This window comes from Arachis ipaensis, chromosome B01, assembly GCF_000816755.2.
Source record: "Arachis ipaensis cultivar K30076 chromosome B01, Araip1.1, whole genome shotgun sequence".
In the NCBI taxonomy this organism is placed as follows: Eukaryota; Viridiplantae; Streptophyta; class Magnoliopsida; order Fabales; family Fabaceae; genus Arachis; species Arachis ipaensis.
The window spans coordinates 8,336,999-8,353,442 of record NC_029785.2 but is presented as its reverse complement, the minus strand read 5'-3'; the positions used below and the strand labels follow the sequence as shown (position 1 = coordinate 8,353,442).

At 35.7% G+C, this 16,444-nt stretch overlaps 1 protein-coding gene across 1 annotated transcript; it reads left to right on the top strand.

The window, feature by feature from the left end:
- On the top strand, positions 1,189 to 3,805 carry LOC107618536. The gene is made up of 2 exons (XM_016320664.2): positions 1,189 to 1,546; positions 2,839 to 3,805. Exons 1-2 carry the CDS (start codon positions 1,254 to 1,256, stop codon positions 3,686 to 3,688), a joined length of 1,143 nt encoding a protein of 380 aa, XP_016176150.1. The 5' UTR covers positions 1,189 to 1,253; the 3' UTR covers positions 3,689 to 3,805.

Genomic DNA, 16,444 nt, shown 5'->3' with positions numbered 1-16,444 from the left:
ACATTTACTAAAGAATTAAAAATTGGCTTTTTAATGAATTTAATGATATGATTGGTAAAGTTAACAAATATTTAACCTAATTTTAATTTAATTTTGCTAATATTATATATTTTGTGATAAAAAAAATTTTGGCTTTCCTAAAAAAAATTTCAAACTCGGCCACTGATAGTTAAAACAATAACCCACCTATTATTGACTGCCACATTTGCTATATTTGGAAATGAATTCTCTTAATTTTTTAACCATTAAGAGAATAAAATGTGATTTCTCACAATTAATTTTATAAGTAAAACTAAAAAAAAATATAAGAGTAAAAATAATAAAAAATTAAAAATCGTATTTATTCCTTCAATTTTTTAACAATTAAAAAAAATCTATTCCCACTGCATTTTTTAAATCTTAGACACCATTAGCCATGGAAAACACAGCCACCACAGATACACTTCTATAACTACAATTTTGTGGAACTCTTTTGTATGTTTCATATCTATACCTATATACTACCCAACTAATAATCATAGTTATTAAATCCGACCAAATTGAGCTACAAACTAGTTCGATTTAATTTGCTGAATTGCGTCTGTGCAATGTAAGTCTTCAAAAATAATTCTAAAATCGTTTTATTATTAGTGAATTGAATCTTGTACCTTTAGGATATGAAGGTTGTTTACACACGACTCAATTACTGGACCATGATTGATTTTATATTTTTGTATCATTATAAAATATATACATATCTATATAAAAATACAGCTTGATGGACACTTGTTTTCAAAATTTATATTTCCAACTTCCAACCTCATCATTAAGTCTTGCCCCTTCTCTCTTTAATCTTTTCTTCTAAAATGTCAAGCAAAGCACCCAACTTCCTAGTGTGTGTTTGGATTACAGTTTGCAAACGAGAGTTTGCATAAAAGTTTTAAAAATAAAAATAATAATAAAATAATAATTATAAACATAATTATAAAATTATTTTGGTATTATTTTTTGAAATTATTTTTTATAATTATGAAAATAATTATAAGAAATTATTTTGATAAAAATAATTATAAAAAATTATAAGAGAGAGAATCATTTTGATTTTAGATTTAATTTTTTTGTCATGTGTCAATATTTTACTTGTTGGTCAACCTTATGCCACCTTTAGCCACCAAAACTCATGCTACCATAGAACTTCCCTTAATAAATACACACACAACTATATGAGAGAAGCTTGAAGAATAAGAAGAGAAAGAAGTTAATAAGAATCAAGAATGTATTCAACAAGGCCTCGTTCATTGTTAAAGAAAGACGTTAATGCCCTTTCTAAGGCACCTTCTTCAGAGGGTCCAAATTCAGGCTATCTTGTTCTCCAAGATGAAGAAGCACAAAGCTACATCAGCCATTTCCCTTTTCCTCATAGCAAGAATCTGACCGTCAGTTTGACTGTTAGTAGTGGAAATGGGTCCATAACGTATTACGACAAAGTTATGTTCATTCCAGTTCTTAATCAGCCCTTGTCTTCCAACCGCTACTATGTTATATGGAGGAAAGGAAAGCATCAAGGGTATGTATGCTAATCTTTCTCCCTCCATGCTTGAATTCACAAAATAATTAATCCATAAAAAATATTCATGAACTATCAAGAATGGACTGAAGAAGAATATACCATATAATTTGAATAAGAGTGATTCGAATTTTCCCTGCGTAATTCGAATTATGTAATATCTCACTATATAATTTAAATAATTTTATTAAAAAATTATATGAATATTTTTTAATAAATTTATTTAAATTATACCACAAAAAAATATTTTATTTTATGTAAAATAATTAAAAAAAAAGGTTTTTTTTGTGACTATTTAAAAATAGACTTAAAAGATGTTAGGAGTACTATAAAAATTTGTAATATCCTAATAACTTAGGACATTAAAGAAATACTCTGCATAGTCAATAATAATCTAGAAATTAAAGAAAAATATTTTTATCATGTATTTACCTAAATCACTAGAATATTACAAACTTTTATAGTATTCATAACATCTTTTAAGTCATTTTTTAAAAATTATTTTGTATTAGAATAAAATATATTTTTTAATTATTTTGTATGGAATAAAATATTTTCTTTCATTTCTAAATTATTATTGACTATGTAGAGTACTTTATTTAAAATTTGAGTACATGCATGTATTTACTAATTAAAAAAAAAGGTTTTTTTTGTGACTATTTAAAAAAAGGCTTAAAAGATGTTAGGAGTACTATAAAAATTTGTAATATCCTAATAACTTAGGACATTAAAGAAATACTCTGCATAGTCAATAATAATCTAGAAATTAAAGAAAAATATTTTTATCATGTATTTACCTAAATCACTAGAATATTACAAACTTTTATAGTATTCATAACATCTTTTAAGTAAATTATTAATTTTTTTAATAAATTTTTTAATAAAATTTTTTTAATAAATTATTAATTTTTTAACAGCATAATTCGAATTATCCCATGAATAATTCGAATCAAGTTTGAATTATTTGGAAACGCGTGCGTGGGTGTAGTTCGAATCACCTTGATTCGAATTACTGTGTGTAATTCGAATAAGGTAGATTCGAATTAGTGTGTGCGTGTGTTTGTGTAAAATTCGACCCAGCTGGTTTGAATTATGTAGAAATGAAATTCAAATTTAGCTGGTTCGAATTACATATAAATGTGCATTGGTGGATTCATGAAACAGATTTTTGTGTGACGAATTTGTGTAAAAATTTTCTCTGGCTTATTTGAGTTTTTTGCCCTACTTTTATTATGTATTCATAAGGATTATATTATTATTCTAACAAACTGTTTTGTTATGTCGACGAGCAGGGAGGCATGTACAAGTTCAAATGAAGAGGATATGAGAACTTGTTTATGCTTCAATTTTGTGAAAGATGTTAAACCAAGACCTTTGGACCCCTTTAACGAATATCAACAATTCGAGATAATCAAGAAGAGTTCTGGATTCCATGCAAAGTCTGTTGCTCCTGATGGGTTCCCTCCTTTATTCTTAAGGAGGAAAGGTTGGAAAGTTGCAGCTTCTACACCCAAGAATTACAAGTTGGAAGAAGCTCTTGGCCTCAATCAATTGTTGCGCGATCAATTACCGGCATTCGATTTCCCATTGTCTAATGATAGTTCTGGTTCTGTGGTTATTGGGAATTGGTACTGTCCATTTATGTTTGTGAAGGAAGGAATGGAACTCAAGGACCAAATGAAAAGATCTGTGTTTTACACATTGACGCTTGAGCAAAGATGGGAGAAGATTTTGTCAATGAAGAATAGTAGTGTTATTGGTAGTAAAGGTAATGATGTGGTGTTAGTGGATGTTGTTGTTGAAACAGAATTTGCTATGGTGGGTGGAAAGGAAGCTGATTGGGGTGAAGGAAATGGTGTTGATGGAGTGGTTTGGTTTAGTGTGGGAAGAGAGGTTAGTGTTGGATTGAATTTGGTTATTGTGGAGAGAATGAAATGGGAGCAAGAAAGAGGTGGTTGGTTGGGTAGGAATAAGAGGCAGGAGAGGATAATTAGAGAGGAGAAATTTGGAGGGGCAATTAAATGGGAAAATTTTGGGTGTTATGTGCTTGTGGAAAGCTTTGTTTTGAAGAGAATGGATGGAAGCTGTGTGTTAACTTATGGTTTCAGACACACTAATCAAATTATGTGTAAATGGGAGTGATGACCACGTTGTCATTCGTTTCTTATGTACATACTAGTTTGGAAACTATTTGGATATAAAATTCAAGAAAACAAAAGAAAAAAAAAAAGAAATGGAAGATATATGCTTTTAGTGCTATGAAACAGTCCGAAAGTACTTTTATTGCAAGTGTCCATTTCAAAAGCTCAACCCTCAAAATATATAATATGGTTATTTTTTTTTTTTGAAACCAAAAGCTCAATTGTGGAACAACAGTACTAAATAAACACTACACCTTACGTAAATAAATAAAAATACTATAAATAAAGATAAGTCCCCACGTCATCTTCAGCATTGCCATCAACAACATAGGGGATCAACACCTGTCCACTCATTAACGCTAGTCATGGTCATGTGGATTACCTCATCAACACCTTTGCTTTTATTCTGGAAGATTCTCATGTTCCTTTCCAACCAAATGTTCCACACAATGGCACAAAAACATCTTAGCCGCTGCTTTCGATCCTCTGGACTCCTTGGTTCCTCTGTCCAACTTAGAAAATGCTCTTTCATGGACCCCGGATAAGACCATTGACGGCAAAGCCCTGCTATCCAAGCACTCCATACCTGCCACACAAAAGCACAGCCTAGAAACAGGTGATGTACAAATTCCGTGTTGTTATTACAGAAAACACAGACACTATCATCCGGGCTGACAATCCCAAACCGGCTTAGCCTTTCCTTTGTATTCACCCTGCCGATCACAACAAACCAAACGAGCATCTCAACTCTTGGTGGAACCAATTCTTTCCAAATTGTCTTCGTGAAGCTGTAACTGGTCACCTCCTCTGGGAGCGTTTCTTCCTGTAGCACATGCACAAATGAGTTAGCTAAAAAAACACCTTGCCTATCATATTTCCATATCACTCTATCCTCCCTGTTATGTACTAGTTTCACAGGTCTCAATGCCTCATGTAATTGATCCAGTAGTTCCAACTCCCAGTGGAAAAGCTCTCGCCTCCATTGGAAGTTCCAGATCCACTCTAGCCCATCCCAAAACCTGCAATCCCCAATAACAGATCCACATTGGTTTGAAACAGAGAAAAGCCTCGGGAACTGATCCTTCAGAGATCCATAAAGCAACCAGACATCCTCCCAAAACCGTGTCCGTCGCCCATCACCAATCTCCATACTCAATCCTGTAACCATCTTGTTCCTTATACGTTGATCCGAGATTTGTAGCTGACAAATATCCTTCCATGGGCCTCCTCTAATAGGCAACACTTGAGTTGACAGGAGCTCATTTGGGTTCAGACTATTACACGAGCATACAACCTTCTTCCACAAAGGGAAATCTTCCTTCGCAAACCGCCACCACCACTTGAACAAAAGTGCTGTGTTACGGATTACAGCATCTCCCAACCCTCCTAATTTCTTAGGGGCCTGCACTACTTCCCATCTTACTAATGCTATACCATTTCTACCATCCTCCTTGCTCCATAGGAATCTTCGTTGCAATGAGATCAATTTCTCCGCAACAGCCTTAGGCATTTTGAACAAGCTCAAATAATATATTGGCAGACTATTTAAGACTGATTTAATGAGTACTACCTTCCCAGCTTTGTTCAGCACCTTAGCTTTCCATAGGTTGAGTTTCTCCTCCACTTTGTCTAGTATAGGCTTCCAGGTCTTCACTAATCTCGGGTTTGCTCCTAACGAGATCCCCAGGTATTTTACTGGAAGGGTGCCTCCCTTACAACCCAGTAAGTTGCACATACGCTGTACCCACTGCTCATCACAATTAATAGGAATCAAACTGGACTTATCAAAATTAATCCTGAGCCCTGACATCAACTCAAAACATCGCAAAAGTCGCTTGTAGTTCTTAATAGTCTCCTCCACAGGTGGACAGAATAGGATAGTATCATCCGCAAACTGCAGGTGCGACAGTTCTATACCATCTCTTCCGACCAATAGCGGTAATATACGTCCATTTCTGATTGCCTCTCCAATCATACGATGTAGCACATCAACAACCAGAACAAATAAGAAGGGAGAAAGCGGGTCACCTTGCCTCAAACCTCTTTCAATCTTAAATGGCTTAGATGGCGACCCATTTATCAGAACCGACATAAATGCAGTTGTCACGCACTCCATAACCCATGCTCTCCATTTATGCCCAAAACCCATCTTTTGTAGTACAGTGTCCACAAAACTCCATTTGACCATATCGTATGCCTTCTGAAAATCTAGCTTTATTATTGCTGCCTCCTTTTTCCTCAATTTCAGCCAGTTTACTGTTTCAGACGCAATAAGTGCTCCATCATGTATTTTTCTTCCCTTAACAAACGCACTCTGAGTCTCCCCCACTAACCCCGGCATCACTGCCCTCATCCTCCTAACTAGCACCTTCGAGATAACCTTATAAACACATCCCACCATACTAATGGGTCGTAGATCTTTGATCTCCTTCGCACCTACAAACTTTGGTGCTAGCGCCACCCAGGTGATGTTGGTATCCACTGGTAAGTTGCAAGTTTGAAAGAATCCCATCACTGTTGCCGTGAATTCAGCCCCAATCTCACCCCAGCACTTCTTGATGAAATTCATGTTGTAACCATCACACCCCGGCGCTTTGGACGACTCGCAATCCCACACAGCCTCTCTGATCTCGTCTGTTGTCGGCATCCTTTCTAAATTCATAGCATCTTCGTCCTCTATCTTGCGTACCAAGCCATCTCTAAACCCCATCAAAAGAGAAGCTTCTTGATGATATAAATTCTTGTAGAAGTCTCTTATAGCTATCTTGATTCTCGCTTGATTCCTGACTTGTCTGCCATTTACTATCAGAACATCAATCCTATTATTCCGCCTCCTTGCTGAAGCTATATTGTGGAAGTACCTAGTATTTTTGTCCATCTCCTTCGCATGCCGAGACCGAGACATCTGTTTCCAATGTACTTCCTTCCTTACATACCATCTCTCACAACAAGTAACCAATGCCTTTCTTCTAGCCTCCATCATTTCATCATATACTCCATTGCTCACCAGATCGTCAACCTTCTTGATTTCTTCCTCAAATCTTGTAATTTTGTTATCCATCTCACTAAAGTTAGCCTTATGCCACCTTCCTAACGGAATTGTCAGCGCCTTCAGTTTATCTGTGAACTGTACGTCCCCCAATCCTCTCCACTCCTCCTTGACCATACTAAGGAACCCGTCATGTGTAAACCACGAATCAAGGCTCCGGAACGGCCTTGGCCCACCCCTCATCTTTTTGTCCTCCACTATTATAGGGCAATGGTCTGACAATCCCCTAGGCCCACCTCGTAGCCGAGTCTCTGGGAACTCTTCTAACCACTCCACATTTACTAGAGCTCTATCTATACGACTGCAAGATCGTCCTCAAAACCATGTAAACTTATGATCAGTGAGCGATAGATCCACTAAGTGCATATCTTGTACCCACACTTTGAATTCCTCCGCAGACCGCGGTAAGCTAGTTGCATCTTTCCTTTCCTCCACCTGTAAAATTTCATTAAAGTCCCCCAGAAAACAACAAGGGACCTGACAAAGTCCGGCTATATAGCTCAGCTCTTCCCAAACATGAGTCTTCTCATCCCTACTATGTGCACCATATACCAAGACAAAAGCACAATTGAAACTATTCTTCAACATTACTCCTTCAACACACAACCATCTCTCCCCCTTATAGCAATTATTCATTTTAAAAACACATTCATCCCATATTACCAACAGTCCACCAGAAGCGCCATCAGAGCCTACAAATTCCCAACCTGAACCATCATGCCTCCAAATTCGTGTAACATCAAATTTTGTCACAACCTGGCGTTTAGTCTCAATCAATCTTAATAGATTCAAACTATATTTTTTCTTCAAATCTTTCACCATTCTAAACTTTCCGTCCCCCCTTAGCCCCCTAACATTCCAAGCACTAATAATCATTAAAATATTCTCTTACACACCTGGTTTTTATGTTTGGGCCTGCATCGTCTCATTTTCTCCTTCTGCTTAGTCACCTTCCGTTTTCGTGCTATTTCTTCATTCTGTGCCTGGAGAATCGCCATAATATCGTCCTCCTCATTGTATAGCATAGCACCCGACTCTCTGGCCAGCTCCCAGGTCCTCTCGTTCTCCAGTAATTGTTCCTTCAGTATTGAACTCTGACTACCGCTATTTTTCGCTTCAACTTTAGTTTCTTCATCCCCAGCTTCATCCTCCACATTGTCATCATGACCATGGCTGACCACCACCCTTCTTTCATGTTGAACCAGATGCTGGTCCTTGTAACCATCATTCAATGTCACACCTCTATCCTCAAGGAACACAGCTTCCCCTCCATTACCCGCCACTTTCACCCGCTGCTGCTCCGCTATGGTATCACCGCCAACCGCATCCCTGTTTGCTGCAAACTCTCCTCCGCCATGCATCCCAACGTCGTCCAAAGCCGCCTCTTCAAGGGTTCTGGGCTCTGCCTCCCCTCTGCGAGTCAGCCGGCGGTGTGGGTCAACAACCGGCCGAGTCCCGCTGTGGCTGTCCCGATCGTGCGCGGCGCTCTCTCCCTCACCGGTTCTGGGTTCTTCCTCTCCTCCGCGAGCCAGCCGGCGGTGTGGGTCAACAACCGGCCAAGTCCCGCTGTTGGTGCCCCGATCGTGCAGGTCGTTCTCTCCTTGGACCAGGACTCCACCCTCCGATCCACGCTCCTTCCTTCCACTAGACCTGCGCCCAGAAAGATGGCTGGGTACCCAATCCGGTTGCATCAGCGCCCTACCTGGTTCCATCAGGATGGGCCTTATGGCTGTCTCCTCAGGACCTCTTTGTTTTAGGCCCAACCGTGCTCCCTTTCCCTCCTTCATCTGCTGGTTTCCTAAGGCCCAATGTTTATTTTGGCCAACATTTTTTTGTTTCTCTGTACTGGACCCCCTGCCCAGCCCAATAGCCTCACATGTCAAAGTTTTTTCAGAATCTACCTCATAGCTTGTAACGTTCTCTCCCCCCAAATCATGCATTCCTTGATTCTCGTCGCTAACTGATTGATTTGGTACGGATTCTCCGCGCTTTAGATAATTACTCCCATTAATCCACTCATTCAAAATTGCCTCTGAAATTACGACTCTGCCCCTGTCTTCTTCCCCCTCCCGTGCTACCTTCGTTACCACCGCTTCGTCCTGGCTTCCTCCTTGCAAAGAATTCGTCCCCTGCCTCTGCCTTATGACCAGTTCTGAAATCTTATTAGTGGTGTCGTGATTCCCTGCTACTCCCTTTCCTTCACCTCTACTGTTCCCTATGCATTGTAGATTACACGTCTCATGACCAACTTCCTTCACCAGAATATCAAAACCTTCTGAGCCAATTGTAATATGGATCCATTCTTGAATAACATCCATTACACAAGTATCAATCTGCACACGTCCTACCGTGAAAGAATTATATAATTCTGTCTCTCGATTACATCCAACCACTTCACCCCATTGGCCCCCTATTGTTTTGAACGTGTTGACTGACCATACATGCAGTGGAATCCCATAACATTCCAGCCACACTCTACGAGTTTCACTATGGTCCGATTCCTCCCACCTCCATACACTGTGGAACAACTGTAAAAGACTATTCATATTAAACATGTATGTTTTCTCAGCATGTATGATGCTATCAAATGTTAAAAGCGCTTTGTATGCTCCCATTTCCCGAACCTGTACGACATTTGGGATATTCCTTGCAACCAATTCCTTCAAAGAATCAAAATTAATAGCCTTCGTCGTGCCTCCTACAAGACTTCACTGCAGCCATACCAAATTTTCTGTGGCCACCGCTACCTCAACCTTCTTTGTCCATCCTTTTCCATGCAGGTCCTTTACAACCTCCTTGAGTCTTAGTTCGTGTCCAGATGACACCAGATCATGTTGCACTGCTTCCATACGTGGTTCTCGAGTATTGAGTTTTTGTGTGACCGTATCTCCATGTCGTCCGGTAATGTTCGTTGCCCCTGACATTCTTCTGTACTTAGCTTCTCCCACAAATACCACTTTTCCTCTCAGCCTCAGTCGATTCATTTCTGCAATAGCTTTCAACGCCCCTCCTTTGGTTGTGTACCGAATAATGACAAACATGTATATGGTCCCCCGTTTTTGTTTCCGGGATAAATATATATCATTGATGCGTCCCGTCCAGTTGAATAATTGGAACAATTCTTTCTTCGATGTGTCTTCAGGTAGATTACTGACGAAAATGGAGAAAGATTCATGCTCCAGCCGCCGATACTCTTCTCGGTTCCAAAGCCTTGGATCCTTACCATGTTCCCTAGCCCTATTCCCTCCCGTGTTTCCCACCTACGCTCTTTCTCGCTCTCTCATCGCTTTATTATCTAATATATAATATGGTTATTATATAAAGACATGAAATAATATTATGATATACATCATTTCTTTTTGTAGCTAGTCACTCCAAATTCTTTAATCATGTCCAATCCCCTTAATTTTTATCCCATTTGACAGTTTTCAATTATTCCGGACTTGATTCTCGGATTCTTTATCATCTGAACCGGTGTTTGGATTTAGGCCTTCTTCTTGGTTCAAATCAACCCGGCAATCAAACTCCTAACCAATATTCAAAATCGAATATTCCTCTTATCTTATAAGATAAAATACAATAAACAAACTTCTACTATAAAAAGGAGTCAAGGCCTCGCTCAAGTACGACACACATTTCTAACTCTCACATATACCTCTTAGATCTATTTTGACTTGGACGTCAGGATGTCTTTGCAGGTACCACCCCCACCTCTCCAAAAATTTCGTCCCGTCATTGAAAAGGGATATTTTTAATTGTTATTGAAAAAGGATATTTTTATTACATAAATAAAAATAATTATGTAGTCATTTAACAAAAATAATTATAAAAATATATTTATTTTTTATAATGATTTATGAGTGTATTTTTGTATATATAATAATAGGGTAAATGACATGAAATAACATTCAAATTTACATTATTGTCCTAAAAGAAACATTATATGCATGTCCGGTTTTGTCAATGAAACTATATAAATAGAATCTAATAAACTCGATTTACCCTTCTTATATATAAATTGAATGAAATGGATTCGATTTAGCCATACCAGTGGTAAATCAAAATAGATAGATTCAATTTAATAGGAGTGTATGTTGCATTATATAAATCGAAGTAAATGGGTTTGATTTACTATATAAGACACAACATGATATAAATCGAAGTTAATGAATTCAATATATATACACACGCGCGCGCGGGGCAATGGTAGTAAATCGAAACTAATAAATTCGATTTATATATATGGGTCAATGCTATAAATCGAATTAAATAAATTCAAATATCTATGAGGTTTGTCTTTATAAATATGAGTAGAAAATTAAATCCTCATTAAAATGTGACTCACAATGGCTAGTGAAAATTATTTTTTAGTTCTTGTGTACTATGAGGAACGATTAAGAAAAAAACGTGAGAGGGAATAAAAGTTACTGATAAGGATCTGTTGAGTGTCTTTATCAAACCTTCTATAAATTTTGTTGAGTTTCAGAATACTATAATCCAAAAACTGGGACTACATGGTATGAATTTAAAGAATTTCTACTTCTGTTGTACGAGATGGTGTGAAGTATGATTCCTTTGTGATAGACAGTGACGCAGATTTACAAGTTTTGTTTCATTGTTGTCGTTAGTTTCCCAAGGCGAGAACCTATGAGCTATTGGCCAAGTTTGGAGATATTGTTTGTAGTTCTGAAGGATCGAACCGAAATCTTCAATCTTTAGCAATACCAAGAGCCTCTAGTTCAATACCTGTTGGTGCCTTTCATCTATGCCTGTCATTGCACCTGAGGAGTTTTGGTGGCATCTCCGTCATTCGTAACTGATCTAAACCGCATCGGTGATAGAGAAATAGGTGATAATCGACCTTTCGGTTAGTTTGCTATTGCGATAGCTGGTACTCGTGTTATGATTTCGGTTTCTAGGTAGGGTGGAGAACCAGATGGTTTCAAAGATGTATTGTAGGATGATGATGATATGAAGTCCGCCATAATTGATGAGGATATTGATAATGATCTAGGGAGGAGTATTCTAGTTGGGGGTGGGGGAGCATCTAGCTCGTGAACTCAGCAATACCCCTCGTACTTTTTGACTTTAGACTTGGAAGCCATAAGACAACATGGGTTATCAGATGTAGCATCTGAATTTGAGGCCAAAGATACACAGGATATCGGAGGTCTAGCTGAGTTTCAAGTTGGTGATCAGTTTCAAATTAAGAGGAAGCCGTCTTAAGCGTGAAGACTTATAGTATCCACCGTGAGATTGAGTACAGAGTGCTAGAATTTGATCATGTCAAGTACTATGAAAAGTGTAAGGAGTTTGGCAATGGTTGCACATGGTTGATTCGGATCAGTCGTTGCCAGCAGAAGAGTACTTGGGAGGTAAGACGGTATAATGGATCTCATATATGTCTGGCTACATCAATATCTAATGATCACAGGATACTTGATTATCATGTTATATCTGCTTTTATACTACCTATGATAAGAACCAATGCTGCTGTGTCGATAAAGGTAATGCAAAAGTTGACAGAGGCACATTTTGAACCAAGTCTATGGAGGTCGGTCACCCTCAACGTACCTCTCAAAGTCCGTCAGACATCCACTAACGCACTTACTGTCGATCAAGAGGACTAACTAGTAAACCACATCCTATAGGGTAGTCGTGCACTCCCTCAAATGGCATATGAAAGGTATGCGTCTCCGAACGTTACCTTTCGATAAATACACTGACTAACGGCTCATCCAATCAAAACTAATGGTCGTTGAGTCTCACAAAATGGTATAAGCCGACTATTTGCAAGTACGATATGATCCTATCGTCTAGAGACATACCATGTTGCCTCCTCATACTAGTGATATATTGAGTGGGCTGCATGATGATAAAAAAAATATTTTCTAAGAATTATAACAATTAACAAAATAATTCACTAAACAACCATTAAATAATGCATGCCCTTTTGAAAAAATACTCTAAACCCCAAACAAATAATTTTACAATACCCATATCCCCAACAAATTAAAAAAAATCAAATATAATCTAGATCTAAATTCACTTGAGCATTCTAATTTTTAAAAAAAAACTTTAATGTAAAATTATAAATCACTATTATCACTGACACTTTTAATTTAAATTAAATTCTAACTAAACTTTTAGTCATTAGTTAATCTAATATTTAAAACTTACAAACTCTAACAGAACCTTTAATCACTACTCTCACTAATAGTTTCATCCGGCTCGAGCATCAATCAAACGAACCGAGTATACCTATAGAAAAGTTTATATGTAAGAAAATGGACTCGATTCTGTTTTACGGAGTTACACAACTATCTATTGTGAAAAACTCATTTCTTATTTGTAAATGCTCAATACCCAAGTAGGCTTTCTTAAATTGATAGTGCTTTCTGGGTCATCTCAGACCTTGATATTTTTAGACCTTGTAGAGAAGCGGATAGGAGAGGTAGCCTATAGACTCAAGCGATCAGCCTTTCATTCCTTAGGGAAAACTCACCCCGTATGACTAAGGGGAATCTTTCTGTCTGGAAAACTAATAGGATCTTAGTTATTAACAGTTTGGAATTTGCTATTCCGAACGTAATGAATATGTCATAATTCAATTTTTACAAATAGAATATTAAAATAAAATTAGAAAAAAAAATATATATTTCATTTCTTTTATTTATTATCATTTCGAATTTGTAATAATTCTATTACAGTTACAGTAATTATAGAAGTGAACAGTACCCGACGACATTCAGGGATGGATGTAGACCCATCGGGCAGGGATAATCATTCCGGTCCTGGGAGAGGTGGCGACCATTCTCAAGAACTGAGCGGAAGCCTTATGAGTCACTGAAACGGTTTTTATATCCACATCTGAGGAAGTGGGGTAATTTTCACCCTGGCCAAAGTCAAGTCCAGGGTGGATAAAATTACATCTAATAAGAAGGTGAAAGATCCCCGGGCAAGGTTAGTCTAAATTCAGGACGTAGCTCAGCCTGACAAGGGATATATGTCCCCGCCGCTCTCTCCTGACTGAACTAGTTCTGATGAATGAGTAGGGTCATATAGTTTTCCAAGCCCTATTCTAGCCTCGGCTTTTGCTTTAGCTCTCTTTTCTTTTGTGTCTCCTTTTCGAGAATATCCCACCAGTGCGTGCGTCTCTTCAATTTGTACAATCACAACTCTAAGCAGCATTTATAATTTCAAAATTCTAACAAACTACTAAATCACTACTCTAACTATCATTTATAATTTAGAAATTCTAATTTCTAACTAACGCTTATAAACAAATACTCTAAGCGATTTAATATTACTAACATTTCTGATCTATCTTAAAAAAAAATTTCAAGATACAGTGCAGGGTTGCCATAATTATTTGTTTTCTAGACTCTTTTCTTTCACAATATAGACAACTTCATTCAATCAATAGATACGATTTGGGTCGTCCTCTATGTTTGCAGTTTTGAATCTTGTGGTATTATTGCCTAACTTTTTTCTCTAGGTTACATTTTGGGGATGGAAGAAATAGTGAAATGTAATTCAAAATGAATGAATTCGAATTTATATATATTGTAAATCAAATCTACTTCATTCGATTTACCTTGGGTGCACGTTTCTTATAAATCGAAGCCCATTGTTTTGATTTTCTGTGGGCCTAAATTGAAGTTGCTTGTTTTGATTTATTATGGACCAGCCACATTCAACATCTTAACCCTACTAAAGCTTGGTTTGGTAAAACTTTTTGAAGAGGTGTTTATACTTTTTAAAAGCTCAAACTCTTCATTTTGTGTTTGATAAATAAAAAAGACCATGTGCTTCTCCTTGTAGCTTTTAAAAGATCGGGATACTTTTAAAAGCACGTAAGATAGAGCTTTTTAAAGTTGGCTTGTACTTTTTAAAATTTAAAAGTCTAATATAACCTCATATATTAATTAATTTTCAAATTTAATGTTTGTATTTATGTCTATTATAGTATTTTTAAATTTTAAAAGTTATTTTACTAAATGCAATTGTTGTTGTTGTGTTTATTTAAAGTTATTTTTAATTTGATTTACCAAACACAAATATTATAATTTTAAAAAGTTATTTTTTTTTAATTTAACTTTTATAAGCTACTTTTGAAAAGTAAAAACTTTTCGAAGTTGGTTATTTTGTTTTATAACTTTCTATACTAATTCGAATCATATTGATTCTATCTATCTTGAAAAGTTGTAAATTGAAATTAATAGATTTGATTTACATATAAATACAGACAGCACAACTATGAAACGTTATTTATTTCATTTGTTTTATTTAGGATAATTTACTTAAATGAAATAAATAGAGAAAATTGTTACAACAATTGAGAATTATTTACCTTCATGTTCTATTACTATTTTATGTAATCAGTGGAATCCTTCCACGTTTTAGTATTATACACATAAACCGTGACACTCTTCTACGGTTTATGAAGAGAGCAGTGAAATCCTTCCACGATTTATAAAGAGGAGATATGCATACATAAACCGTGGTATCCAAGACCTGCACAAAATTTCAATTGAAGTTTCACTGATGTGTGTATAATTGAATTGATACTATGTTTATTTGATTTTTATTTTTTTATTTCATTCAATTTAATTCAAATAATTTTAAATTTTAAAATTATAAAAATATTTATTAAAATTTAGATGATTATAATTTAAATTATTAATTTAATTTAATTCAATAAAAATAAATATATTTATATTACAATACAAGTATTAGAAATCAATATATTCATGCAGTTAAGGTGATCTTCAACTTATCAAATGTATTCATGCAGTCCTCACTCAACTCGAACTCAACATCTTTCTACAGTAGTCTGGATAAAGGCAATGCTACCTTACTGAAGTCCTTTATAAATTAATAATACAAGTATATTTATTTTTATTGAATTAAATTAAATTATTAATTTAAATTATAATTATTTAAATTTTAAATTAAATATTTTTATAATTTAAAATTTAAAATTATTTAAATTAAATTGAATGAAATAAAAAAATAAAAATCAAACAAATATAACATTAATTCAATTATACACTACGATTTATGTATATATATCTTTAGGTTAATGTTCAAATTCGTCCCTGAAAGATCACGCGATCTTTATTTTTGTCCCCGAATGATTTTTTTAATCAAATTAGTCCATGAAAGATAAACTGTTAGTCAAATTAGTCCTTCCGTCAATTGGATAATGACGTGTCACGTTAAGTGCCACGTGACAGGTCAGTGACACGTGGCATGCCACGTGTCACTTGACATATAAAAAAGTTTTTTATTAGTCAAAATAGTCCTTGAAAGTCCAGACGTAAGTCATTTTTCATCCCTCAAATTTTAAAAATTAGTCAAACTAGTCCTTATATAATTTTTTTTTTATTTTTCTTCATAAAATTATCTCTCTCCTTTAATTCTTCTCAAAATCTCTCTTATTCTTTTCTATTCTAAAACATTTTTCTTACATTACTACATTTTGCTAGAATATATATATATACTCAAAATTGAAATGTATGTATTTATTAACCTAAACAAAGTTATATGCTCAAAATCAAAATTTATGTATGTTAACCTAAACAAAGTTATTCCACTATTTTTTTCTACTACATCTTTTTTTTTTCATTACGATATTACTTATATATAGGATGTAATGGTAGTGATACTTAGAGTCAAAATTCAAGAAGATTCACAAATTTTGCT

What these genes read in the sequence shown, in the direction of transcription:
- LOC107618536 (XM_016320664.2), top strand. Translation starts at nt 1,254, where the DNA reads ATGTATTCAACAAGGCCTCGTTCATTGTTAAAGAAAGACGTTAATGCC. An exon ending in AGGAAAGGAAAGCATCAAGG is followed by an intron (nt 1,547 to 2,838) that starts GTATGTATGCTA and finishes GTCGACGAGCAG; the next exon opens with GGAGGCATGTACAAGTTCAA.